Genomic DNA, 26,853 nt, shown 5'->3' on the forward strand with positions numbered 1-26,853 from the left:
GTGCTGAAATATTAATCAACATTACCATTAAATATTTACAATTATAACAATTGATAATTTAAAGTGAATGAACTTCAGTTTGTGACAATAGGTGAACCCCATTTTTGAGTTCACATTTTGGTACATCTCAAAATGCAACTATTCTTACAAACCAAAGCCTACATCACACATCAAAATGTTGTCTCTGTACAAGGCTCCGACACAGTCTTGCAGTGCTTTCTTCCTTCTGTATAAATGTTTTTATTTATTTTATTTTATTTTCAGAAATTACTTGGTTCTGTCAAGAATTTCTGTACAGTGTTAAGCCTGCAATGCAGCTGGTTTTAGCTTTCACTGGCACCCACACTGATCCACAATCATGTCCTCGTGGTGTCGAAGGAGCATTTCTCCATTTTCATAGTACAACATGCTCAGTGGGCTCATTTTGGTTGGTGCACAGCAGGGTGAGGCCACTCTGTCAGGGTGGAAATGCTTCAGGAGACTCTGGAAAAAGAAAGAGAGAGGCTTTAGGCCAATTGTAGATAACTGCAGTTCTTTAAAGAAATATAGTAATAGCGTTAGCCTATCTTAGCTTACTGACATACTGACCCACTTACTGTCATCTGATATTTGCTATTCTGCTTTTCACTTCATTTAGTAAGTTGTTTTGCTTTGTTGATTTTTGTATTTTGAACATTTCTGTTCATTTAAGCTATTTGTTATATGTTTTGTTGTGTTTAACGTAATATTTTGAACCACTTTAAACCACAGACGTTCTGATAAATAATTGTCATATTTGAGATAAAAAAATTATATCTTGTTTTACCCTTTTTCATAGTGTGGAAAAGGAGTACTAACAGATTTGTTATGATGAAAAGCTTCAAATCCTCACGTTTTACTAAATTAGCAAAACAAAAAATAATAAAACAATTATTATAACCTTGCGACAGACTGGCAACCTGTCCAGGGTGTACCCTGCCTCTCGCCCTAAGACAGCTGGAATAAGCTCCAGCCAGCCCCCCCCCCCCCCCCCCCCGACCCTGAAAAAGATAGGTGGTAGAGAATGGATGGATGGATGCCAATTATTTCATTGTAACATTGTAACACTGTACAAGAACATAGAAAATTTGACCCTTCCTGGGCTCTCTTGGTTGTTTTTAACAACCCACAGACCAGATTGCCACACAAAAGTCAAAAGAATGTGATGTTTTTGCATCTGTTTATTTACCTTGCCTCAACCCCTCTCTTTAATTTCCCTACAGCAGGGACTATAGAAAGTGTGCAACTCTAACTAATGTTAAATTGTTCTTTTTTATTCGTTTGCAGCTGATGTTACATATTAACCATTGCCAGTATTTCTAAGTCACACCTCAGTGGCTAACCTTGGGCTTGTTTGTTTGCTGCTGGGAAGTACTGAATGAACAAATGTAAAAAAAAAACAAAACCAAAAAAACACACACACAAAAACTAGTAACTATGATTCATATTTGCATAGTGATTCAAGTATTTGAGATACTTGTTTTGTCATTTTGAAAGTATTTAACAACACTTTTGGGTAGAAAAACACAGGAATAATTTCCTTTTTTTAATATATAGCTTACCATTGCTGTTCTCTACTGTTTGTGAACCCCCTTAGAGAGGCCCTCCACCCTTTTTCTTCAGTCTTAACTGGTGTCAAGTTAACATTGTTAAGACATCCATCAGACAGCCACCACCACACACTTGACCAGTATGTAGTGCATTTTCACAATGATATGTCTCTGATCTAACACATTACTGTAGCTAAATGTCTCAATTTTTTCTTTTTAGTGAACAAAAACATTATTACATTATTACTTACATAATACATTACATTACATAATTAGATAAACATTATTTGACTCAAGAGCCACTGAGGACTTCCGGTAAATTGAGTTAAGTGGTATTTTTGCTTGCCTGCAGATTTTTCATAGTTGTTATCATTTTTGATCACGTAAAGTTTATTTTATTACATATTAGTCTGAAGTACTGTTTCCATAAGTTGTACTTTAGCGGTTTAGCTACAGTTCAGCCACTTCCATTGCGAAGTAATTGGTATTTTAAAAGTTAGCAGAATTGCTTTAAAGAGATAGATAGATAGATAGATAGATAGATAGATAGATAGATAGATAGATAGATAGATAGATAGATAGATAGATAGATAGATAGATAGATAGATAGATAGATAGATAGATATGCATATATCTGCCAGTGATTGTGTGCATATGAATTTTTAAATGGTCTGCATACAATGTTCCTATGATGATAATATGAATATGTGTAAGAACAGAAAATCTAGATAGGCACTCACCTGCATGTAGGCATGATTGGTTGGATTTAAGTCTTCTCTCAGAGGACTAGGGCAGGAGCCTTCACAGCGGTAGGCATTGTATTTTTTAGGAAAGACAATCCAGGACCCCCAGCCAATCTGATTAAAGTCGACATGCAGGTCCACTTTGTGACAGAGCGATTTTTCACTCACTCTTTTGAACAGCTGCGGGGTTCTTGCTGTTTGCTCCCTCTGGCCCCGTTTGCTCCTTCGCCTCTTTTTGATTTCAGCAGGGGAGAAGAACTTGGATTGTTCAGCTGTATGGAGTAAGCTCGCTTTAGCCTTTGAGTTTTCATCAGACCCTGTGTGTGAGAAGACAACCAGCAAGGCCCGGTCACTCACATCCTGGTCTTTTGTCAAACTTCCTTCATAAACGGGCTCATCGGGAAGAGGCAGGCCTCGCCTTTTTTTTATCGTTTTCCTTCTTCTTGACACTCGTTTGTGTCGAATTCTTGTTGTTGATTTCTCTTTGAGCCAGCTCAAGAGGGGACTTGTCATGTTGAATACTTTCCAGCTCTGCGATGATGTGACTAGTGACGATTCTGTGAGCAGTGCCAGCAGATGCTGATCCTGGTCATGGTGGTGATACACCTCCACACTAATGTTGGAAACATTCATTGTCCGAGGTAGCTTGATTCTCAACTCTGCTGCCTGGATTTGTTTGTCAGCTCCCAGCGCATGGAGGTCAAAGGTTGCCACCCAGGATCTATGTCTGTACGTCAAATCTGATATAGCAAAAATGGAAGAATTAGCATAATTGAAGAGCACTTTGTATGACACAGATTATAATGACTGATTATTATGCCACAATCAGGACCATTATTGTGTGTTACTGATGCATGTAAACCAACAAACAACCACCTGTGCAGGAAATTAAAAAAAAAAAACCCAAAACATCACCATTATTATATTACCAAACATTAGATTGCTGTCTTTCCCTCCTCACCACACAGGTGGTAGATAGCTGCAACTTTGTGAGCCTGGTTTTGCTGGAAATCTATTCCTCTAAGCGTTTTTCCTTCCTTAAAATCTCCAAGTGCTTTTGAAAGGTGATCACCGGATTGTTGAAGGTTACTTTTCTGATAATTTAGGGTCTCGCCAAATTAAATAAACTTATGGAAGGTATAAGTGCAACATATATCTTAACTATGACATGACATTTTCAGTGTGCAGCCTGCAACAGCTTTATTAAAGAAGATGCAAATCAATGAGAAGGCCTACAGCTTCAACCTTATGTGTTTTGCTTGTTTAGTGGATTTAATCAGCCAACAGGAATTATTTTAACCTAAAATGTTTTTCAGTTCAATTGAAAGTTTATTTACCTCATAACAGAAGTCAGATAAAATTAAAAAATGAAACCTTTAATAAACATGCAGGCTCATCTGGTGAGAAAATAATAATATATGTCATCTAGAACTTCATGATTAGGGGATTTCAGTAATCAAAGCTGCTTATGCTTTTTCCCAACATAACCCATTCATTATGCTACCCATGGACACCCTGCTCTGCGCCCGCATCTGTAAAGAGACCCATTGTGATTCTAAACAGGTGTGGTTCCGATTAATCTAAGGGATGAACGCCTTTTAAACATTTAACTTTTGTATTGTCCGCTGCCTATTGAGTTCGACTCTTGATCAAAAGTGCAAACCACCCGCGCTATTAATCCACTCAAACCAAACACGTAGCCGAAACCAATCACTTAACACATCCCTGCTTCTCACGGCTTCTGCATATCCTCTGTCAAACAAACAGGTAGTAACTCTAACACTTTACGGAGATGTGAAATTAGATTCTGCAGCAGGGATTGGGGGGTGTCCTGTGCTGGCTGCTTGTGCCACCGTTAAATCCAGCGCTCTAATTTAATCAAACCAAGTGCGAAAAAGAACTGAAGGAGGTTGTTGATTTGACTAAGCAAGAGATTTGTATAGGGGGATGTCTGGCGAGGTATCTAATCAACATCACCTATTTAGCGAAGAAGAGGTTTGCTTTGAGAATTAGAGAGAATACCGGCCTTTTCACACGCTGATCCCTGCATGGTTATTCACCCCCTAAGCGGAATGTGGATTGAAAACCTCTGAGGTCGTCTGGCACGCAGTGTTGACAGAAAAACTAAACCCCCTTAACATCTAAGATGATTTATTAATGGTAGAGAAGACATCTGACCCGAACCAAAGCTATAAAACACGAATGTCAAACAATTCCCTGCACGTTTCTGACAAACAAACCAAATATTTTTATGAAGCAATGAGCCAGATCTTACTTTTAGCCATCATACTCTTCACGGTGTCTGCTTGTCTTGCGGCATCTTGCTCCATCGTATCCATAAGGCCTGAAAAATTCGACTTGAAATTCCTGTAAAGTTGCATCATGTAGCTCGGCAGGTGATATCCAGTTCCTCGGTCCATCACGGCAAAACGGTGCAGCGGCCTCATAAACACCCCATCGCTGGATTTATGAATCCCTTGAGCCAGCAGCGCCAGCAAAGATGCATGGATCGCAACGCCCAAAGCTCCCCATGAGCGCATGTTTTAGGTCGGTTAATGACAAATTCCTCCTCTGGAAGAGCAGGGGAGCCTTATATACTCTCACCCACCCCCTTTCACGTTTAACAAGTAGCTGAGAACATTAAAGGAAATTGACATGAGTCCTCAAGACTTGCTACCTGACAGCTCATCATCTATTCAATTGGTAATGAGGCGCCTGGGTTCGTGTTTACAAGGAGCACAGGTTTTGTTTGCACCATGTTCTGTGGGCTTCTGCAGCCTGACTCCCCATTCTCAGACTAATTGTTTCATCTGTTTGGTTTGCACTAATTGTTAGGCTTTCCCATAGTCTAATTTAGTCTACTACGGGCCCCCTGAAATGCACATCAGGGACAATGAATGGGCTCTATAACCCATCAGGCATGTCTTCGTACAACAACAACAATGGCAACAAAACTATTAATGTCAAAACATCACTGCAACCAGTAATATAGGGAACGCACATGACATTTATACTACATTTATTATGCATTTGTTAATAACTTGGCCTAATTTAACTTCTAATTATACCACAAATGGCCTTTTGTGACAAGAATATTACGATAAAAGATGGAGACGGATAAAACAGGCCTACCATAAACTGAGATAAAGTCGCTGGAAACTTAATATAGACCTCTGGGACACTATCAAGCAGCACAGATAGAATGAAGCAGGAAACACGTCTTATCTCGCTCATATTTAACTTTAAGATGTTTACTTTTAAAGCTATACTATTATATAAAGCTTTACATCTTCTTTATGGTCAGCAATCAATATTTATTGAACTCACTGGTGTTTTTCTGGTTAGAATTCCTTAAACAACGTATTAATTTTATTTGTAATGTTTATATATAAGCTTTCATTTTATTAATAGTAGTAGTATACACCTATTATAAGAATGCTTAATTTCAAAGTGGCATAAGAGCAATGAACCTTTTAAATCTTCGCGAAGTTAGCACGTCAAAAATCTTGGTTCCTGCAAAGAGCATCTGTGGATAGGTTGTCGCAAACTGCGCATGCGCTATGCGTCTCCATTCACATAATGAAATCCTTTTCCTCGAGAATCTCCCGAGAAAGGATAAAAATTAATGGATATTTTTCATCCATCTGTATAGTTAAAAAGCGGTGCACTTTGAGGACAACGTCTACACCGGAATTACCGAGGTCCGAGGTCTGTTTTCCTAACTGGCCCGTCGCTTTTTCACCTACCGTGTGCTGAAATGGTGAGTAGCTTTAAAGTTTACGGCTCTTTTCTTGCACGAGTCATGGCAGCTAAAAAAAAAAGTTGGCACTCGTGCCGTTTTTGGACCCCAGTATCCCTCTAGATTACAATCTCCAGCAAATATGGATTTTGGACTTTTGCTTGGACTAGACTTCCGCAGTGAAGGATATTTTCATGATGTGCTTGTGTGGCTGATGGGGCATACATGTGCTTGGCACCCCCACCCCCCATCTCTCCATGCCTGCACTGCATTGTGCATTCAATTTGGTGTTTTGGGCGCTGACAGTGATAACTAATAAAAAACAAACAAACAAGTTGTGCAAACCACGATAGGCAGTTGAGGCTCATTACTATGGAAATGCATAAATGGATAACTGTTAACTTATGTTTTTATTTGCTTATAAAAAACAAACATTTTCTAGGATGTCCTGATGTGTTACAGTGCAACGATTGCACGCGCATGAAAATTACATTACAGTACATGCATGCAAATGATAAAAGGTTTGAGAAAAACAATGTGTTATGCTCTGCGTAATGCATTCGTATCACTTATGCAAAAACTGGATATGTACTAATAATAGGTGTGTTTTATATGTTAGCGCTCATAAGACAGGAAAATGAACCAAAACAAATACTTCTACATACAAATACCACTAACAGAAACATAATCTAAAACCGCGTCATGTATTTACATGTGCATGCATAGCATATACAGTATATAATAGGCAAATAGTGACGTCATGCTGCATCTGCGTAAAGATTTTACTAAAAAAATAAATAAATAAATAAAAAAATACTAGGCCTGATATCCTGATATAAAGTCTAAAAGCACAAAGCACATGATGTTCTTTGATGTATTGTGTTGTTGTCAAGGTCTTTGTTTACTTTGGTCCTTCCAGCTGGTTATCCTTCCAGGCTCTTCTGTTTATATCGCTTTACCTCATGTCATGGGGGGTGGGGTGGGAGTGGCGGTGGGGTACACTGAAACTGCCTCTGATTGACCCGATCAAACCAGGAGTATCAGTTAATCAAGAGTGATAGAACGAAACTCCTGGATGATTGAGCAGCCAAATACTAAATGGTGAGCCTTTTAATCTCAGTTTATCTTGATAAGAGGGCTGGATGAGAAACTTAACTCCTACGTGTAATTTTAAAAGTTGTTTGTTTGGACATGCCCCACGAAAAGCCCCCACGTTGTTTCCAAAATGATTTATAGTAGATCTGTTCATAGGGATTGAGAAATGTAAAACAGGTGTTCAGTTAGGTTCAAGTTTCCTTAAGTCCCAGTGCTGCTTGTTGAAATTGATTTGGATGCATATTTGCAATCATTTATGAGAGTATTGTGCCAAGTCAAGGTCAACTGAGTCAATACTGAGAGGGGCCAAATTCGGGATGGGGTGTTGCGGGTCCCAACTCTCTTTTCGTATTTTCTGAACTTGCACAATAAAATGGCTGTGACTGTTCACCTTCCCCATGTTCATAATGAAACTATAAATAACAGCTGACTGCAATAAAACTGCTAGGACTTAATCAAACACTTATAATCTATCATATGCATGTTTAGTTATACAGCCCATTACTAACTACATAAATTAAAAATGCAGTGCAGGTGAAATGAGTCATAATATGCTTTTATGTGGAAAAGAAAGTACACTTTTTTCAGTTCTAAGGTCTTAGTGATACCTAAGATCTTAGAACTGAAAAAAGTGTACTTTTCAGTGAGGACATAATTAAACATGATCTGGTCCTTGCTAAGTCTTCAAATTAGGTAAATACATGCTCATATGAACAATAAAAAATTATGTATTACACTGTGTCAAACTGCCAAAATGCAGAAGCAGTGTGTGGAAAACTAAGCACACCCCATGATTCTATGGGTTATAGAGATCCACCTTTAGCAGCAATAACTTGAAGTAATTGTTTTCTGTTTCCATTTATCAGGCTCTTACAATTTTGGCACACTTTAAAATGTTGAATTAGTTTATTGATGTTTGCAAGCGTCTGATCTCATGGTCCAGCATGTCAGTTGGGTTAAGCTTTGGATTTTGACTGGGCCATTGCACCTTGATTCTCCCTGATTCTCCCATGCTGCCATTGTCTTTTGGAGAAAGGAGGCTTTCTCTGGACAATCCATTTAGTCTTTTTCTAATCATACTGTCATAAACTTTAACATTTTACATACTAACTGAGCCCTCCAGAGTCTGAGATGTAGCTCTTGGGTTATTTTGTGATTTCTCTGAGCATTGCAGGGTCTGACCTTGGGGTGAATTTGTTGCAATGTCCACTCCTGGGATAATTGGCACATCTTGTTTTCTACATGTTCATAATCTTTATAAATTACATAACCCTCCTTCCTCTGCATTGTGTTAACAAACACCTGAATGCTCTAGGCGGGCAGACTGTGAAAAGTGCTTTTAGAGAGAAGGTTGCTAATTATCAGTTAATCAGGTTTTTTTGATCATAAGCACTTGGCTGCTCCTAATCATCAGTGCAATCAGTAAAGCTGTACTGCTTCCAATGTCTTGTTGTTCCTTTAATTGTATTTACATAATTTACATAATGAGAAGCATTTAAAAATGTTTTTGATCTTCTTACATTCTGATAAAAATATTTGATGTAAAAATACTTCTGATAATATCAAAATATTTGGAGGCATGCCTTCCAGTAAATATAATTTCAGTCATATCCAAAGTTACTCAGAGGACATTTGATGTAAATTAATTAATTTCCCAGTGGGCACTGTTTTCTGATTGTGATAGTTGTCTGAGTGAAAAGAAGTGTTTTGGAAATTAGATAATTATCTAAATGCAGTTGTTAATTCTTACCACAAGGTGTCATATTTGATCAATGGACTCAAGAGAATATTGCGCTGTACGTCCACCCAGAACATGCCCCCGTGTATTTGTAATTAGCTATCGTTTCATCTTCCCAAGGCCTTTGAGCTGCTTAGGTATTTTTAACTTGACAGTGATTGATTAGGGAAACATTTTGATTTGGGAACAGTGTCCCTGTGCTGTGAGAAAGATGAAAAGACTATCTGAAAGCGTTAATAATGTATTTCATTTCTAATGTGTTTGGAAGCTTAGAACTTGTCTCAGGTGAAATACTTCCCCCTTCCTTACAATTGCTCTTACAAGGCTCTTAGCAAACTGGCTTTCTGGAGATAAGATAGACACCAGGCCTGAGAAAAGATTTGAACAAGAGAGGTGATAAAAGCTGTACGGTCCTTTTCCAGTGGGGACATTAAGCAGAGAGGATGTTTTTTCAGTCTGCCATTGAATATACTCTTATTCTAAATTATGCTTTTTTTCTGATTTTAAAAAAAGGGAAGGTGCATGAGCCTGTGCCTAGGTGGGTCACTCATTAGCTTTATGACAGTTTATTACAAAATCTCCCCCCCGCCGAAAAACAAACGTATATTTGTTACTTCTCACTTCCTGGGTGGATTCATTCATGTTTTGAGGTTTGCGGGCCATGGGAGGGTTTGGTTTCACATTCACGGTGTTGCAAAAACGTCAGAATCTTTGGCCTGCGCGGCTGCAGGAAGGAAGGAACAGGTGTGGCAGCAGTAGATTTTACATCCATATCTCGAAAAAACCACTTACCACTTTTGCAAATCAGCTTGATGTGGACACTATCTTGTGACAGATTTGTGATCGCACATACTTTTGTAAGAAAACATTCTCACATGCAGTTCACTCAGACGATAAGCCCGATGTTGTTGGCCGTTTTGTTTAATAATTTGGAGCCCTAAGTGTAAATGCACTTACCCAAATGGGTAAGTTTGGCAGAATTTCGATACAGGTATTTTTGCAAGCAGTGGCTGTGGCTGTGTTCGTGCCTTATTCAAACCTTAGGATGCTTGCTGTTTGAACTGACATACCCTCAGTGTTATGACTACAAAGGGTACAGCACACAGGCATTTACAGCTAAAACTCAAGCTTAAATCTAAGTATTTGCCCAGCTGTAAGCCTGTTTACTTTCGACATGACATGTGTTAACTGCTAATGAATGGAGTAATTAGCGCATTGCAGTGAATTAGGCTTATGTTGTCGGTGTTGCAAGTGTACCTTACATTCTACAGTGAGGGTTTACTGCTGCATCTGCTCGTAATTTGTGTAAGAAGTGACGGTTTAGTTTGATACAGTTGCTGAAAGGTCTGTGTGTTCAGAAGGTATTGTGCTGCCAGGAGGCTCCGGTTTATGATTGGATGGTGAAGTGGATGGTGAGTAAGCCTCTGGGTCCGCCTCCACATCCTCTTCACCCCACCCCCCCCCCCCTTACACACACACACACGCACACACACGCACACACACGCACACACACGCACACACATGCGCAATCAGTTTCATACACACACAAATCCGAGCAACCTTGCACCTCATGCGCAGGGGATGCATACAAAAAAGTAACAAACAAACCAACAGTGGAGCCCCCCACTCCACCTCCCTGCACACTCCCGTCTTTTCCTACTCAGTGGCTGTCTGGGATCTGTCCTTACTGAAGGACATGTTCATTGACTTGCTTTATAAGGACATGTTAATGATGCAAGACTGCCGCCTGCTGTAGTTTGATCAGGAGGCAGAGACACATTGCCTCACAGAACAGACAGAGATGCCAGTGGGGATGTCTGAGTGAGACTGCTTGCCTGCCGGAGAGCTGTCATTTTGGTTCTTTTTAACCCATTATTTTCTGTTTTGTGATTGTGTTTCTCTGAGACTCGCACACCTCTCGGACGGTGGAATGAGCAGCTGAATGTCAGGTACAGTTGTCATACTTTGCATTTTCTTTGTTGTGACACTTGACTCCTGTTGCTGGTTTGTGGTCGCAAAACGTGTCATCAGTATGTTTTCAAGAGGTACAAAAGAAATGGCATGCGCTGTTCTTTAGATGCACGCTGTGATTTTACATGAGACTTAAGAGATGTAAAATATCTTTTTAATATGTTTACCACATTCTTTGATAATACCAGTCATGGCTGATATTCACATAGCTACATGGATTGCATTCTTAATGGCATGTGACGCCTAAGCTCTCCTCTTAAGTGTTTATCCACTCTCATTCTTCTGCCGGAGTGACCAGCACCTGTTTGAAATGATTCAGACACCCTTGACCATCTTACAAAACGCTGCTCAGTCAAGATCTGTTTGCACTTACACAAGTTTATCACTTCAGCTCGAGTTGCAAGCCAAATGTAACATGTTAACAACTCGGTGTAAAATCTATCTGCTGTCACTTGAACCGGCAGATCTGCCAGAATATTGTGGCCAGACACTGAGGTTTACAAAAAGTGAAAACCACACCACTGCAGGCTTGAAATAAGAAGATAAAATTGGCATCTTGAGATGAAATAAATTACAGACAGGGTTTTTAAAAATAGATTTGTAAACCCTTTTTAGCTGGGGCTCACTGTCAAGCTGTGATGAAAGCAAGAATGCGCAAGGCTAAAGGTTACTCGTGATTTATGTCGTATCACTGCAGTAGCAGAAGCAGAGTTTGTTTGTGCCTCAGTGGATTTTCAGCTCTTACTAGTGCTACGTGCCATTTCCTTTAGATGTCGTCCAGTCAGTGTGTGCACCTCGGCTGTCAATCTGGATGCTAACTCTTGCAGTGGAAAAGCTATTTCACACATTTGATCAGATTTGAAAATAGCATTCTCTCACCATGCATCAGCACGCTGCTTCTTTTTACCACAGTGTGCTCTTTCTGAGCACATTGCCAGGCCATTTCTTTTGTACAAAAATTAGCAAAAGTCATAAGTTGACACAAATTCACAATGAGGTTTTTGGAACAGTTGAAGGAAAACACAAAAAAGATTTTTTGCAGAGGAAGCACTGAGCTCATTTCCGTGCAGAACTGACATTTTAGGGCAGGAACTAGCAATGTCCTGTGGAATCACGCCTGCAACCCTTAACCTCATTGGTGAAATATGCGTACAGCTGCAGGGAGGAAGTTTCAGAGAGTACATGTAAGCGTTTCCTGTCAAGGTGTGCTTATACTTCCTTAGCTTGCGTGGGGGTGTGACTGAGTTTGGTCGAAGGGTTTTCTTGGTCTAGCCTGTGATGAGAGAGAGTGGGACATTGTGTCATTGTTATTATTAAATACAATTAGGATTCAGATGTCATACTTTAAGTTAGTGCACAGAAGATCAGATGTTTGATGGAGATATTGTGTGGCTATTTCCAGACACGACATGACTGCATTGCACTAAATCAGCTTATTTTTGTGTACCCAGCATGCTTTCAGCCTAAACATTTTCAGACTGAACGAGTGGCCTCCATGGAGACCAGAAAATACACAGGATCCCTGATTATGAATTAGGTGATGCCAATTTGCATTGAATATAGAATTTTAATGTGGCGTTTGTTGACATGCTGGCGGCTCTCCTCTCAACCTCAATGTGGGAAGTTGTGTTAAAAGATCTCCTGCGCACTACAAAGTGATACCCATCTCTCTTAAACCCCTGCATCTCGTATGAATAAAGGGTGCTCTGCATCCTTCCTCGGGGCCACCAACAGATGCATCCTGCAGCTGCAAGCTCCTTCCTGTCTGCGCTCAGACCCTTTTGTCTGAAGACGTTGCTACAGCAAAGTTGGGACACCGGCTGAATTTAAATGGGGCTGTCCTGAATGGAGCAATACTGATAGGCTGGCAGTAGCTTCTGGTTTCCATGGTCGTAAGCCCACTATGCTGTCTTTGAATTTAAATATTAGTGCCACTGGTTAACTTTCACCAGCTGTTCACAGCGTTGTTGGCAGATTCCTACACAAACACAGAAAGCTGAATTCAAGATTATTGTTTTTGTTTGTGTGTGCATTTACTTATTTCATTGAATTCCACTTGTCTTTCATCGGACCCGCACACAGTGCAGCATCAGTGCAGTGCTTCAGTGTGTGTGCAGTACTACTCTGGTTGATGTGTGGGATAAACAGCCTCTCTAATGAGTTGCCTTGATTGGCTTGCCAGTAGGATGTTTATGACTGAGGGCTATTTCTACACAGGCCTCCACCCCGGCTGCCCGCCGGGGGCGGAGACCAGGTCTGCCCATGCTGAAATTAGTGCAGTTGAAGAGCTGCTCTTGCATCTAGCAAGAACGTCTGTATCAAAGTTTGTGCACCGTGGTCTTGCAGCAGTGGTGACAGGCTGCAAAGTAAGAGAGCAGAGCCTACAGTGTGACCATTTCCTTGCTGAAAAGTCAAAGCAAAGTATCACATATCCTCAATTATCAGATGTTTCGCAAACAACCACATCACATATGCGATAAGATTTAGGAAGTCCTAGTGCGTGGCTGAATATAATGTGAGAATCAGTTTTCAGTGTTTTATGGCCTTCCACTAAACCACAGAGCCATGCATAACTGTGGTGGTGGGTAAAAGAAACCTACTGATTAAATGCCCTTAAAGGGACAGAGATCGAAAATTAGTCTGCTCTGTTTCTACCCGTTACTTTAAGGGAAGAACAAAGCAAAACTCGTTAAGGTGAACGGTTTGCCTTAAAAGTGTTAAAAAGACCTCTCTTAATGACACCTTTGCTCGTTCACACTAATCTGCACCAGGCCTGCAAAATATGCTTCATTTTTCATCGTGTGTCGGCATTTTGGAATCAGATCCATGTGATGTCCAAACCATCAGCATTCGCAGTGCTGGCTATGTCTTTCTACTACTGTCAATTTGGCTCTTTTATTATCTCTCCTAAGGGCTTAAATGCGCAGCAACAAAGCCACCCCTCTTTCCGTCTTCGTAGCTTGTATACAGAATAGTGAGGTGGCATGATGCCACAGTATTCCTAGCTTGAATGCTCTGTAAAAAAATGGGCATATCTTACATGGATAGTCCAAAACTGGCAACACTTTTACATCTGCTACATCTTGTGGTATACTTGGGCGTACAATGTTTACCACAGCTTGTTTCTGTATCGTTTATGTGGCCCACACGTCGAATTTGCAAGTATAGATTGGTTCATGCCACCCTTATTCATTAAAAATAAAAGTTTCAAAGGAAAGAGAAGAAATATTGCAATTTCCTGCTAACATAAGCAAAAATTATGAGATAAAAGCAGAAGTTAAAAAGCTTTGAAAAAAATGAACATATTTCTGTGGATCTGCTTCTGTCAAGTGAATAATAAAGTTATAATATCATGTGTTGTCTGTTGGAAAGAGTCAGCTGTGTATCATCTTTGTGCATAGCCTGCCCATGTGAAAGAAAGCTAAGCTTTAGCCATCTGGCTGCCAGATGTATTGCTACTTCCCCTGGTCTCCTCTGTTGAGACTCCAGTCTCCTGCATGAATCTATTCCCCAACATCAGTCAGGAGACGGAGCAAAGACGAGGAGGACGTTGTCTGAAAAGTATAACTTCTGAAGTTTTGCCTGAATGCCAAGCAGCCTGGCACTTTGAACTCCCACAAGGGGTGTTTCCCTCCGACTGGGGGTGGGTGAGTGGATTCAAAGTAGGAAGATTTCTTTTTTTGGATGTGATGCCAAGTTCTCACACTCCTTTGGACCATGGCAGAAAGAAAGCAGCAAAGAAAAGGCTCTGGAAGCACAGATTGCACCTCATCTCATGCGTAAGATATTATATTTTACTGGATTGTTACGTCGTGGAGTGTTTTTTGTTACGTTTCCTGCGGTGGCCACAAAATTATGCTAACAGAGAACCTTTTGGTATGTGACGGGGACGTAAATAGATTTGTGAAGCTGCTGGAGCACAGCATTGAAAACTTGGCTTCCTCCTATTGAACTCGGGCAGGGTTTCTGACTCTTTTGCCTTCAGTCTTTTCACGCAGCTGTTATTTGATAGAAGCATAATTACTGAAATCATATGATTATTTAAACTATTTGAACTGCAAACCATTTATACTGTACATTAAAAAAAAAATCCAAACCAGGAAACACGTTGTGCTTGTGAGAAGAATCTTTCTGCTGAATCAAAAAGTCTCCGAGTACAAGGCTTGACCTACCTTCTTACCTTCAGAAGCAACAAAGAGGACAGTAGCTGTGACTCATGCGGCACTTCTCTCACCCACAGCCTCTCTGCACCTTGAAAACCCACTCAATTCAAAACTGATGATCACACAGAGGTGCTTTGAGCTCAGCTAGAAGACTAAGCTTCCATACGTCTGAGCTGTGTGACATTCGGTAGATTTTGTGTTTGTTGGATTCATTCTGTCTGATTGTGTTTGGGGACTCAGTGTATTATTCTGTTCATTTAAGTTAGGGGTAATAGGTTCCCAGCCAGCTTCGTGTTGCAAGCAATGTTAATGAGCACTGATGGTGTGGCCTGCTAGGCTGTCAGAAGTTTTGTTTGTTTATCTGTAGAGCTCCCTGGAAAGCTTGGTTTTTATTCAGAGGAGAAAAGGTTTTCTTGAAACCTGGCTGGCTCTCATTGGAGACTCTAAACCCCTACCACTATGACCATGATGAAACTGTAGAGAAAAGAAATTAATGGTTAAGCCTAAAAATGCGGATTTTATGAGTCATTGGCTGAGCCTCTAGGCATAGAAAAACTACCCTGATAATGTTTTTCATAATACATGATAGCTCAGCTTATTTGATCACATATCCTGAATACAATTATTTTGCAGTTTTTATGTGATAAAATAATTTTTTGCTCATAAAAAGAAAAAGGAATTCATTTGAGATCATATAAAGAAGTAATTCTTATTTCTATTTTTTTCATTAAGCAGATCGCTAAAATAAAAGCAGTTGTGTGTCCACAGATTTTTTCTATACTCAGCTTTGAATGCTTGCCATGTAAGAATTGCAAAACTGCAATGATAATCAGAAAAATTATAGTTCAACATGTAGATTCTTTCATTCTGATTATATGTTAAGATCGGTGCCATCCAAACATACTGATTACCGTGGCTCTGGTTAACCATATTAAAAACCTTCCAAACAGACCCTTTGAGATCATAATAGCCTTTAACGGTGTTTCCAGTTCTTCTACAGATATGAGAATGGTACCGGTCTTCTTATTTAGCTCTCTCAAAGATAGCGAATCGTCTGGCGACCATGAATGTCAATACCTAATTTCCTGAAAACCATCCGGTAAAAGTAAAAAACCTAAATAACCTCATGGCAGCACTTTATCAAAACACAAGAGAGATACAGAGAAGGACCTAAGCCTTTGGGGGCCAATATAACAGACCACCATCAGTTTTAAGAATTTTTAACCTCGTCATTGTTTATGAATTCAGATACATTTAAAAATCTAATAAAGCGCATGGTTTTGAGGCAGTTTTTCAGCAAATGCAGTCCTCTTTTGCCCTGTACACATATGGCCTACCTGCAAGCAAGCAAAGCCTGCTCAAGTGTAACTCGTCACACTTTTTAAATGTATAGATTTCTTTATTATTACAGGAACTTCAGTGTCTCTCTGTGTCAAATTTAATGAGATCACTGGTGGGCAATCCTCAGCCGTGATACTAGCATAGAAAAAAATGTTTCATGATGTGAAAAATAAAAAAATCTGCATAGTAATTCAAAATTCTATTTATATAGCATACGCTGATGAGTAACACCTTTTTCTAACCTATTCCTAGTCTCAGTGTGAGACTAGTACTGAATAAGTTTTCACACCTTAAGTATGTTTGTAAATGATGTCACTCTCCAAATACACACTGTTATATGTTCCGCCGCTGTGTGCGTGCTTTCATGTGTGATTGCTTCCTGTTTCTAAGTCCACTGCGATGCCATTTACAGCAGCTTGTGGAGCATGGGTACAACTGCCAGTGCCGCACCACAGCCCGTTTCTGTTGCGTCGCCGCTTGAGAGTGTCCATGGCAACGGGATGGCTGACAGCAAGCAGTCTCTTTGCATGAGCCCCTTCCAGACAGTCAACATCCACAACAACAAGGCCAAGTCCATCATCACCAACAAAGTTGCACCTGTCGTCATCACGTAAGTCCCTCCCCGAATCTACGTTCTCACAGTTGGGTGTGAAACCTTTTTGATCACTGAGGTGACACCCCCCTCACCCTCCAGCCACGGTGTTTGCCCCCCGTTATCATCTCTTTTGTCAACCCAGGCCAAGCAAATAGCAGCTGATAATTGAATTGGCCTCTCTGCACCATCCACACCTTGTTTTGTGTTTTGCATTGCAGATATAATTGCAGACAGGAATTTCAGATTCACGACGACATCCTCAAGACCAACTACAAAGTCGGTCGGATATCAGACACTCTGCCCGAGCACTACCTCGTGCAGGTGAGGGTGCCGTGCTCTTCTTGTAGCTGCGACAAAGAACAACACTGTCACAGCAAGCTGTGGAGTCATCTCACCATTCTTTCTTTTTCACATTTACATGTCCAAATTGCAGAGTGGTGTAGGAACATTGTCATGCGCTGTTTTATGATCAGAGGCAGCCATTAAAACGGGAATGTTGTCACCCTCCTCTCAAGGCTTTGATCTGCTCTGTCAACTGTGCTGTGGTAGTTCAAGCATACAGTGTTTTGTCAGTGTTAACTCACGGCTCCTTTTATGTGTAGAGAGGTCAGGAGTTTAATCTTGAGAACATCTCCTTAAAAAAGTGACTTCCTTTCTTTCTACCAGTAATGTTTGTCTGAGATGTTGTGAATGCCTAATACCTGATTAAAACTTGATTTCTGGAGCTGATGCGGATATTGAAAGCAGTAAAACTACTAATCAATCTTCTTTATATATTTATATACTTATATATTGTGCACATAGTAAGTTAGAGCTCTTTTTAAAACAGTAGATTTGATATTATTCCTCTGTTTACTCATATTGATATAACAAATTGAAATACCAACTAGAAATGGGAAAACATATAATGTAAATATAAGAAAAACCTGGAATGTCCAATGGTCATGAGGGTGTCTGTATTTGTTTTTTCAGTGCGTTAAGCTTTCTGGATCAGTGCAAGGAACAGGTCTACTAAAGATCTGGGCGGGAGGGCATAGATTGAACTTTCTGAGACAACACAGTAACCGCATGTTATCTTTTTGGTGTTGTTTGCAAACACAGAGGACAAAAACCTGAACAAAATCTAGCTTAATCTTGCAGCGATGACACAAAGCACTTCTACATGTAAACACAGTGTCAATTTTTTTAACCACTGTAATGTTTACATTGCTACTCTCCCAATGAAGGCTGGGCTGGAAGTTGGAACAGTTTGTCTCAGTTCAGATTTATATGTGCTCTTCTTTCCAGGGGGAGTACTTCATGGTCCAGGATGTGTACAGCAAGGCTGATGTCCTAAACACCACGGGCAGTTATGGGGCGCCCAACTTCCGCCAAGTGAAAGGATCCTACCCCCTGTATGGCATGGGTCAGCCCAGCTTGAATGGGTTCAAGCAGGTTCTCCAGAGACTCCAGGCACAAGGACAAGAGGTCACTGCCATAACTTGTGTACAATTTCACTGTGCCCCTCTTAAGCCTTCGATAGGTTTCTCTGTAGATCCTATTTTCCTGTGCTGGTGCCAGTTTAGCTCTGCCTGGCCTCTTTCGCTCCGTGTTGTCAGTAAATATTTGAGGAGTCAAGTGCTCAGTGGAGGCTGTGGCTGGATTGCAGAACTGAGCAAACAGAAAGTTGTGGTCATGTGCGCCAGTGGAAAATGAATCTTTCTACTTAGAGCAGCTAGAAACCGGCCGCAATTAAAGTGAAATTGACAAAATTATACATCGGGTTTTTAAAACTCTGTATTCATGTGCTCCGTGTCATATGACGAGAAATTGTTTCCAGCTATTTTTAAAAGTAGTGTCGTTTTAAGGAGGAGGCCTGTTTTCCCATATTTCTTCCTACAGGAGGTTATATTCGTCTGTGTAAGAGAGGAGCCCGTTGTTTTCTTGCACAAGGACAATGACTTTGTGCCATATACACCGAGGAGGAAGGAAAATCTACATGAGAACCTTCATGACCTGGAAAAAGAGGAGAGGGTGGAAAGCCTGGAGCTCACCATCAGAAAGGAGGTGACAGACAAACTCATGCCTAATCCCTAAGGGTTTTTTTTTGGTCATTTGCAACAGTATTAAAACTCTCCTTTCATCCACGCTCCACAGCTCCATGACTTCGCCAAGCTCAACGAAAACGTCTTCTACGTCTACAATGACATCGAGTTCTTTAAAGACGAGCCACAGAAGATATCGATCACATGCGAGGAGGACATCCATGTGACCGAAGAGGTCTACAAGAGGCCGATGTTCACTATGCCGGCCTACAGGTTGTTTACATTGTTCCTTTATTATGCCTGAGCTCCTCGGGTCACACGCACGAGTTTACACGAAGCAGCGTGTGGCTGCCTGCTGCTGAACATGCAGGGAAGGTTATAAATAGTGGTGCTTGTTTGTGCAAAGACTGGTTGCCCTGCGTTTTTTTGGAAACGAGAAGAAACGGGGGCGTAAAAACTACAGATTGAAACATCCTGTTTGCAATCAGATCTGCGGTGTCAGCTTTGCTGAGATGTTGTGAACCGCTCGCTGCGTATCCAGGCCAAGAGAATGTATTATTTCCATAGGAGAGCCCTAAAGCCTTTACTCTTAATCTTTATGTTTCGTAAACGATAGGATGCTTTATTATAAATAGATTCAAAGTGCAGGTGTTTGGGCTCATCCTGTGATTCGGATCTCTCCCATCATCCTTTGCGGTTTGCCGGAAAAGGCATAGTTTCTATCTGATGAGATTAGGAAACACAACATTAGGGAGCTCGGCTGTAAAGTCTTAAGGTTATATGTTTATGTGCTCTGACCTACATAAGGGCAGTATTGACACAACATACACAGGCACGGGTTCAACTCTGGGTGACAGTGTGTTGTTTTGCAGGTACTACAGACTGCCACTGCCCACAGAGGGAGCACCATTGGAAGAAGACTTTGACGCATTTGTTAACATACTCAGGGTAAGCAGATGTAAAAATGTCAATCACGCTACAAACCCAGCTGTTACATAGTCCTTTTTTGGGCTTGTTTTTTTATATTTGGATCTTGTTCTGATGTACCATTAAAGTTATTCATGGCCAGAGCTTTGGAGAGCGTCTGGAGTTTCTCACTGAGGTACTGAGAAAGTAACGCTAGCTTTTTTAATCCACATTTATGCCATTATCTGTACTGTATGTGTAATCAATCATTAATAAGTCCCCCAAAAAAAGGCAGTAAGGACTCATTTCATGTCCATTCTTTGGTCATCCACTTTGTCTGGTTTCCGTCCTTCCCTTCACTCATACAGGATGTTCTTTTATTCTTGTTGTGACCTTTTTTGGAGTCACTTGCAGCAGCCGTTCCCATTCCCTGTGGTTTGAAAGCGGATTCATTTTTTGTGTTTGGATCAGAGCTTTGTTTTAGTAAATCTTAGTCACTCACTCTGATATTTCTAAAGTGATCAATTCAATGCGATGAGCCTGATATCGTTGGTTTGATGGCCCTAGATGTAGAGTTTTAATGGAGAGCTTCTTGGAAACGAATTTGATTTCTCTGTACCATGCTGCTGTACCATGTGTGAAACAAAATAAATAAATAAATAAACTGACATTTTCTAGTGCAAAGTATGTATTATCTATCATGTGACAAGCCAAGTGGGCATCTTGTGTCCTACGTAAAAAAAATGCACCCAATCCAGGAAGTACCCTGCTATTTTTGGTAGTAAGAGCAGATCTGTTGCACAACTTGGCATTTGGGACTTCTGACATTGTCTGCAATTCATGTGTGAAAATAGCTTAACTCTCATGTATGTGTATCGTTTTCCAGGAGAGCCCAAGCTTGTCTCTGGGCCATGGTGCATCCCAGAAGCTGCCTGCTCTGCTGTTCAGTTGCCAGGTGGGCGTTGGACGCACCAACCTAGCTATGATCCTGGGCACGCTTGTCATGAATCGCCTCAGGGGTGATTCACAGCCTCCACCCCAGTAAGAAGTCCAGATCAAATAGAAAATCAATGACAAGTATTTATTAATTAATTAATTTTTTTTATAAAGGCAAAATATTTGTTTTGTTTTGTCAGAGCTGAGGAGCCAGCTGCTTCAGAACCCAGACCACTGTTCCAGGTGATCCAGTCTCTGATCAACAAGCTGCCTAATGGACAGCAGGTCATGGAAGAGGTAAAGCTGATAATGTCTGTCTACATAACAATGATTTGAAAGAAAAAAAAAACATAATAAATTCTACGTAGGTCCCAAATAAAGATTTTATGCAAAAACGAGAGGTACAAAGTATTTTATTACCCAAACAGGTATTTAAAAATAAATTGTTCATATATGTGATTCATTGTCTTTTTCTTCTTCACAGGTCGACCAGGCGATTGCCCTGTGTTCAGAAATGCACAACATAAAAGAAGCAATATATGAGAACAAGAGTAAGCTGGAAGGAATTGGTGAAGATTATCAAATTCAGGTTAGTAATGATATAGATTTTTGAAGTTTGTAACTTGGAACTTCTCTTTAAAAGCAGCAGCTTGTGCCATAAATATCTCATAACTTACAGGGGCCCCCGCTGCTCAGTTTATGTCCTGCTTAATAGAAGACGTGTGAGAGCACAATCAGCCTTGATAAACGTCTTTTATCAGTGAGGGCCCTCGAGCTGATGGACGACTTGATTAGCTGATATCATTAATTGATCTCTTTCCTGTCTTTCAAGAAATAAGCTTAATTATTAAAGCAAGTTTGGTTAAAGTGCTTTGCTAGAAAAATTATAAACACCTTGTAGAAGCTGCTACTGTGATCAGATAATCAAGCTTTTATTCCTCTCTTAGGGAAGCAGTACCAAAGACTACTTTCTCAACAGAACAATGCAGAGCTTGGAACGATACTTCTACTTGATTGTATTCAATGCATACCTTCATGAGCAGGTAAAAAGTTTTTTCAGCATACATGTCTTCTCTGGGACCATGAAAAAGAAATTGTAAGTCGTAACTATGTGTTGTTTTTTGCAGTATCCTCTTGCCTTTGTGTCCAACTTCAGCCAGTGGATGTGCTGCCATGCTTGGCTGTACAGGTTACTGGCCTGCATGGATCTATCAGAGCTGTCCGCTCCAGCAGAGCTGGTCACTAAAGGAGCTCGAGTGCTGGTGGGAAAATCAGATTATTATATTTAACAATATCATTGTTGTTAACATTGTTGATGATGTGGAATGATGTGCTCTTTGCTCACATTTCATTCAGAGCCTGATTTATAGGCTATTTTTAAATTCAGATCTTTGTTCTTGTTCTGTAAACCTTTAACTTGAAGATGTCAAGCTGTGTCCATTCTTTCAGTTATTGTGATTTTATAACAATGCAGATAGGTAAATGGTAATTTGTAGCACATTTGTAAATGATTAAACCTCATAAAAACACCACTAGGTTTCACAGAACAGATTTACAAGAATCAGTCACAATCCATACAACATTTAACCACAGGCTAAAGACAGAAAAGTCACCAGTGCCACTAAGGGGGCAGGCTAACTGACCAGGTCGCTAGGTTTGTGTGGCTGCGCTGAGCAGATGAGGATTTGGGGCAATAGTGCATCATTTAATTCCTGTTTTTGCATCAGAAGCTGTTAAATAAAACAAATATTTCAGATATAGTTTTGAGACATGTTGGCAGACAGTGAGCTTAAAAGAAACAGATAAAATAAGAAATAATAGAAATATTGAAAAGTCTGCTTGTTTTGAGTTGCATCATTGCTTGGATATTTTTGTGTGAAGCTGAAATTCTCAGTCTATGTCCTTGGCTAGCTTTTTCTTTGTAAACATATTCCTGAACAAGTTCCCTAAATCTGTTATGATCTAATCATCATCTCCCTACGTTTACCCCTTTAAACTAAATACATTTCCACATAGAAGCCACCATGCTAGCTGCTGGTATGAAAACACATTTCATGCATTCATCCAAGATCTGTCATCTGTATTTGTGATTTTTAAAATCACATCTTTAAAAGCACCGTATATTACATGCTGTGAATGACTGTGTGTGTGCAGGTTGCTGATGAGTACTTGGCTCCTGACGTGCTCAGCACAGTAAAAGAGATGAAGGCGGTTAACTTCAGACGAGTGCCCAAGATGTCTGTTTATGGAGTGGCTCAGCCAACATCTGAGGTGCAACAGATTATGTCCTACTTTAATCAAAATGAATGCAAGAAAAATGGAAGATTTTTTAATTTGATCCAGGAAGAAAGAAAGAAATGTTTTTGTAATCTTTGCTATAATTACTAAAAGACACACTTTGATATTTTAGTTGTCTTAAAATAAAATCATTTAAACATTCAGCCGACAGTTTTGTAATAGTTATCATCAGTATGCATTTATGCAGTCAGATTTATTCATAAGTACAAACAGACTCAGCAGAATGAGTCATGATTACTTCCCACTCGCCCACGCTCACACTGGACTTCCAGCTTCTTGCCCTAATCGTCTTAAGTTGCTGCGTGCAGGCTACTGGAGCTGTTTTGGCCCATCTGACGGATGAAAAGAGGAAGCACACCCACGTGCTGTGGGTCAACCTACAGGAAGAGCTGGTGTTAGAAGGAAATGGCCAGATTTTTGCTGTGAGGGAGCCCACGTGTCTGGACCAACACATCTCTATCCCATCATCTGACCCAGAGCTGCTAGAGGTAGAGAGAAAATTCTTTTTTTTTCTGTCTTGTTAAATGTTTTTCATGGCTTTTATATTAGGTTGAATAAATAAAGAATGTCCCAAGGATTTTAGTCTGTTCTTCAAAACAAGTGAAAACATTTCTGTATCCTCCTCCTTTAGAAACTGGAAACATCCCTAAAGGAGGAGATTCTGCAAGCGCAGAAGTGGCTGGAGGTGATCCTTGAGCAGGAGAAACAGATGAAGATGTTTAAAACCTGCCTGACTGTTCAGGAGATCTTCAACCAGCACAAAAGCTCTCACCAGGGCCTTGTCTGCAAACGCATCCCTCTGCCAGACTGCAGCGCACCCAGGGAGGAGGTAATGATGTGTCAGCCTGTGCGTGTAAACACGTGTGTGTACAAACACACGCGTCCTTTCAAACATGCAGTCTCAAGAGGCAGAAACAGCTTCTGGTTCATTTGATAGGTGTTTGGATTAAAGACAGCTGAGAATGATTAAGACTTTTGCTCCCTCTAGTGGTTAATAATCGTAGAACCAGAGCTTATTATGATTTCAATTTGTCAAAACTGTTTATTTGTTATATTTAATATTTTTTTCATGTTTAATCATCTGCAGGACTTTGATAAGCTACTGGAGGGCATGAAGAGCTCCTTGGCCGAGGATTCCCACTCAGCGTTTGTTTTTAACTGCTCCAATGGCAAAGGCAGGACCACAACCGCTATGGTCGTCGCCGTTCTGACTCTCTGGCACTTTAATGTGAGATGAATATTCGAGTTGTCTGCTTGTTTACTGAGAGCCACTCTGTATAAAACCACTTCAGCTAATGAAAACTTGGCTTCCATCTGCAGGGTTTTCCTGAGTTTGCTGAAGATGAGATTGTGAGTGTTCCTGATGCTAAGTACACAAAAGGAGAATTTGAGGTATGTGCACTTTAAAAAACAGTATCTTCACCAGCTTGTAAACGCATAAAAACATCTTGAATTTTCCATTTCTTTGCATAACGAACATAAATTTACATAAACTAAAACAGAGAATTTAAGATTGGTCATTATCTGTATTACAACAATGTATCTGAAATTATTTGAAATTAACTAATTTATTCACTCAAAACTGAGTTGTGATGAGGTGTTTGAGCTAGTATGCTGTGTTTAGTTGTAGCCATGCTTTAAGGCCAGTTAAAAATACTCCACAAGTCTTGTGGTTTATTTAAATGTGACTTTGCAAACTTCTCCTGGAAATTCTTCCAAACAAGCCATACTTGTTTTGAGTCATTTTCCAATTGTGTTGTCATGAACTATTTTTTTTTAACATTTAATATGTTAACTGTGATCTACATAGTCTGTGATGTGCCTTTTGGGTCTGAGCAGTCTCTGAGTGGTCTGACCTTGAGGTGAATTTGCTAGGATCTACTCTTACCTGATACATGTTCTGCTGTTGTGCTGAATTTACAAGATAATCAAATCTTGACAGTCAAATGCAACACTTGAATACTTGTTTAAACACAGGTTAATGAAGCTAGAACACCTGTAGGTGGGATGTTTTTGGTTGTGCATGGTACTAATGGAATCAAATACACTGGGAAATAACAGCTATCTATCCGGTTTTTAAGTGATGACGTATGAACCCTGCGTGCGGGTCCAAACTACTCTGTGTTTATTACAGCTCTGGTTTTTAACTTTTAATGCTTTGTATCTTGTTCTGTTTAATCTGAACAAGTCCCTAAAAAAAGTCAGTTTTAAAACCCTACGATGTACCGTAAACTACAGCTCACCCATGCAGTGGTATATTAATGACTAACCATGTATTGTGGATGGATTATCTCAGTTGTTCTCCTGACTGAAGTTTGGTCCGTTTACAGCATCCTGCCATGCGATTGCATTTGTCCCTACCATCAGGAAGCCTCACGTTAACTTTTATCGAGTGAAAAAAGTTAGCTTTTATCCTCCAGCTTCACTGTGTTTATATCACGCTAACATAGCTGTGTAGCTAGCGATCATGTAGCACATCATTATATACCAGCTACCCCAACTTCAGTAACCCTACAAAAAAAGTCACTGCTGTTTAGTTTTCTGTCTTTTTCAGAAATCCCTCAGTCAGATCATGGTATATCATGTTTAGGTGGAAACTAGCGAGCTAACTTCCTGCTAACTTCTAACTCCATTAAGTTTAATAAATTCAGTTTCTCATGGATGCCTGGATGTTAAACTTAATTCTTACACCTGGTAGAGCAGCCACACTGATCCAGCTAGAAGACGAAAGAATTAAATCAGTTTGTAACTCTCAGTGATGCGGCAGTGTTCATTTGACTTTGGGACCTGAAGCGGAGTTTGGACTGGTGTTCTGACAAACCATCCTATTTGGCAAACCGTCCTGCCCGTAGAATAATTTTACAGTGACGTCTGAAAAATCATCCTACTTTGGCAAACCATCCTACCCGTAGAAGTGGGGGTAGGATGGTAATACAGCTTCAAACTGTATTACCCTTCAAGGACCTGCAGTTCAAAAAAGCGCCCCTCCGACAGCCAAATCCATCTGTTCTCTGATTGGATAGTTAAATTTGTGATTGACATGACATTGACCAATCAGATGAAAGGAAGAAAAATAGGGTCAAAATTCGTACTTGTAACTTGCAGAGTTACAAGTTGAGTTGCAGAGTTTCACACGTATTTTTTTGGCTAAGTCCACATACAAATCTTTTTTACGCACACACAAATTCTTTTTACACATACAAATCTTTTTTACACACACACAAATTCTGTTTACACATACAATCCTGATTTACAAGTACAAAACTGATTTACAAGTACAAAATATTTATGACCACAATTTGAGCCCATAGTTAATACATACTCATTTTTTTTTAATTTCAACTGTCATACTAAACCAGTAAAATCTGGAACACACTGCATTTAGCGTTTTGTGTATGCCAGCGTGTCCTCCAATTGGACATGAATAAAACTCATGAAAGATCCTCCTGGCATCGTCCTTGGGTTTTACTAGAGATACCACTTTTTTATGTCCAATACCGATACCGATATCATAAGTTTGGATATCTGCCGATACCGATATGACTTCGATATAGTGTATTTTATAATCAATAAAACTGTTTGTTTTTTTTAATATCTTGCTGCATTTTGTATAAGTTCATATTCAAGTTTTAAAAAAACAAAACACTAAAGCTATTCTGTTATACCTTTATGCAAAAAATACTCTGCACCCAAAATATTTCATAGTTCAGGAATGCTGACCAATCTAATAAACTTA

General features: G+C 40.0%; 2 protein-coding genes across 6 annotated transcripts in view; one reads left to right on the forward strand and one right to left on the reverse strand.

Annotated features, from left to right (window-relative positions):
* Positions 1-330: 330 nt before the first annotated feature.
* Positions 331-4,851, reverse strand: ndr2 (nodal-related 2). The gene is made up of 3 exons (XM_063482230.1): positions 4,587-4,851; positions 2,309-3,051; positions 331-483 (listed from the first exon to the last, which is right to left on the reverse strand). The coding sequence occupies exons 1-3, from the start codon at positions 4,849-4,851 to the stop codon at positions 331-333; spliced, it is 1,161 nt and encodes a 386-aa protein (XP_063338300.1).
* A 1,039-nt stretch (positions 4,852-5,890) lies between these two features.
* pald1a (phosphatase domain containing paladin 1a) overlaps positions 5,891-26,853 on the forward strand; it is a 64,330-nt gene continuing 43,367 nt past the window's right edge. Inside the window, exons 1-17 of one of the 5 annotated variants that reach the window (XM_063481975.1) lie at positions 5,891-6,071; positions 16,771-16,968; positions 17,172-17,274; positions 18,241-18,420; positions 18,835-18,999; positions 19,090-19,250; positions 19,850-19,925; positions 20,770-20,924; positions 21,020-21,116; positions 21,304-21,408; positions 21,767-21,862; positions 21,947-22,081; positions 22,974-23,090; positions 23,426-23,605; positions 23,749-23,946; positions 24,205-24,345; positions 24,438-24,509. In XM_063481975.1, the coding sequence (XP_063338045.1) occupies positions 16,784-16,968; positions 17,172-17,274; positions 18,241-18,420; positions 18,835-18,999; positions 19,090-19,250; positions 19,850-19,925; positions 20,770-20,924; positions 21,020-21,116; positions 21,304-21,408; positions 21,767-21,862; positions 21,947-22,081; positions 22,974-23,090; positions 23,426-23,605; positions 23,749-23,946; positions 24,205-24,345; positions 24,438-24,509 (2,166 nt within the window). In that variant the 5' untranslated portion in view covers positions 5,891-6,071; positions 16,771-16,783. Of the gene's footprint in view, positions 6,072-10,658; positions 10,833-14,551; positions 14,634-16,770; positions 16,969-17,171; positions 17,275-18,240; positions 18,421-18,834; positions 19,000-19,089; positions 19,251-19,849; positions 19,926-20,769; positions 20,925-21,019; positions 21,117-21,303; positions 21,409-21,766; positions 21,863-21,946; positions 22,082-22,973; positions 23,091-23,425; positions 23,606-23,748; positions 23,947-24,204; positions 24,346-24,437; positions 24,510-26,853 lie in introns of those variants that run through there. The other 4 variants (XM_063481977.1, XM_063481976.1, XM_063481978.1 and 1 more) reach the window with 4 other exon arrangements.

Source organism: Pelmatolapia mariae, linkage group LG8 (genome assembly GCF_036321145.2).
Source record: "Pelmatolapia mariae isolate MD_Pm_ZW linkage group LG8, Pm_UMD_F_2, whole genome shotgun sequence".
Taxonomy (NCBI): Eukaryota; Metazoa; Chordata; class Actinopteri; order Cichliformes; family Cichlidae; genus Pelmatolapia; species Pelmatolapia mariae.

What these genes read in the sequence shown, in the direction of transcription:
- ndr2 (XM_063482230.1), bottom strand. Translation starts at nt 4,851, where the DNA reads ATGCGCTCATGGGGAGCTTTGGGCGTTGCGATCCATGCATCTTTGCTG. An exon ending in GAAGAGTATGATGGCTAAAA is followed by an intron (nt 3,052 to 4,586) that starts GTAAGATCTGGC and finishes TTGCTATATCAG; the next exon opens with ATTTGACGTACAGACATAGA. An exon ending in CCAATCATGCCTACATGCAG is followed by an intron (nt 484 to 2,308) that starts GTGAGTGCCTAT and finishes TTCTTTTTCCAG; the next exon opens with AGTCTCCTGAAGCATTTCCA.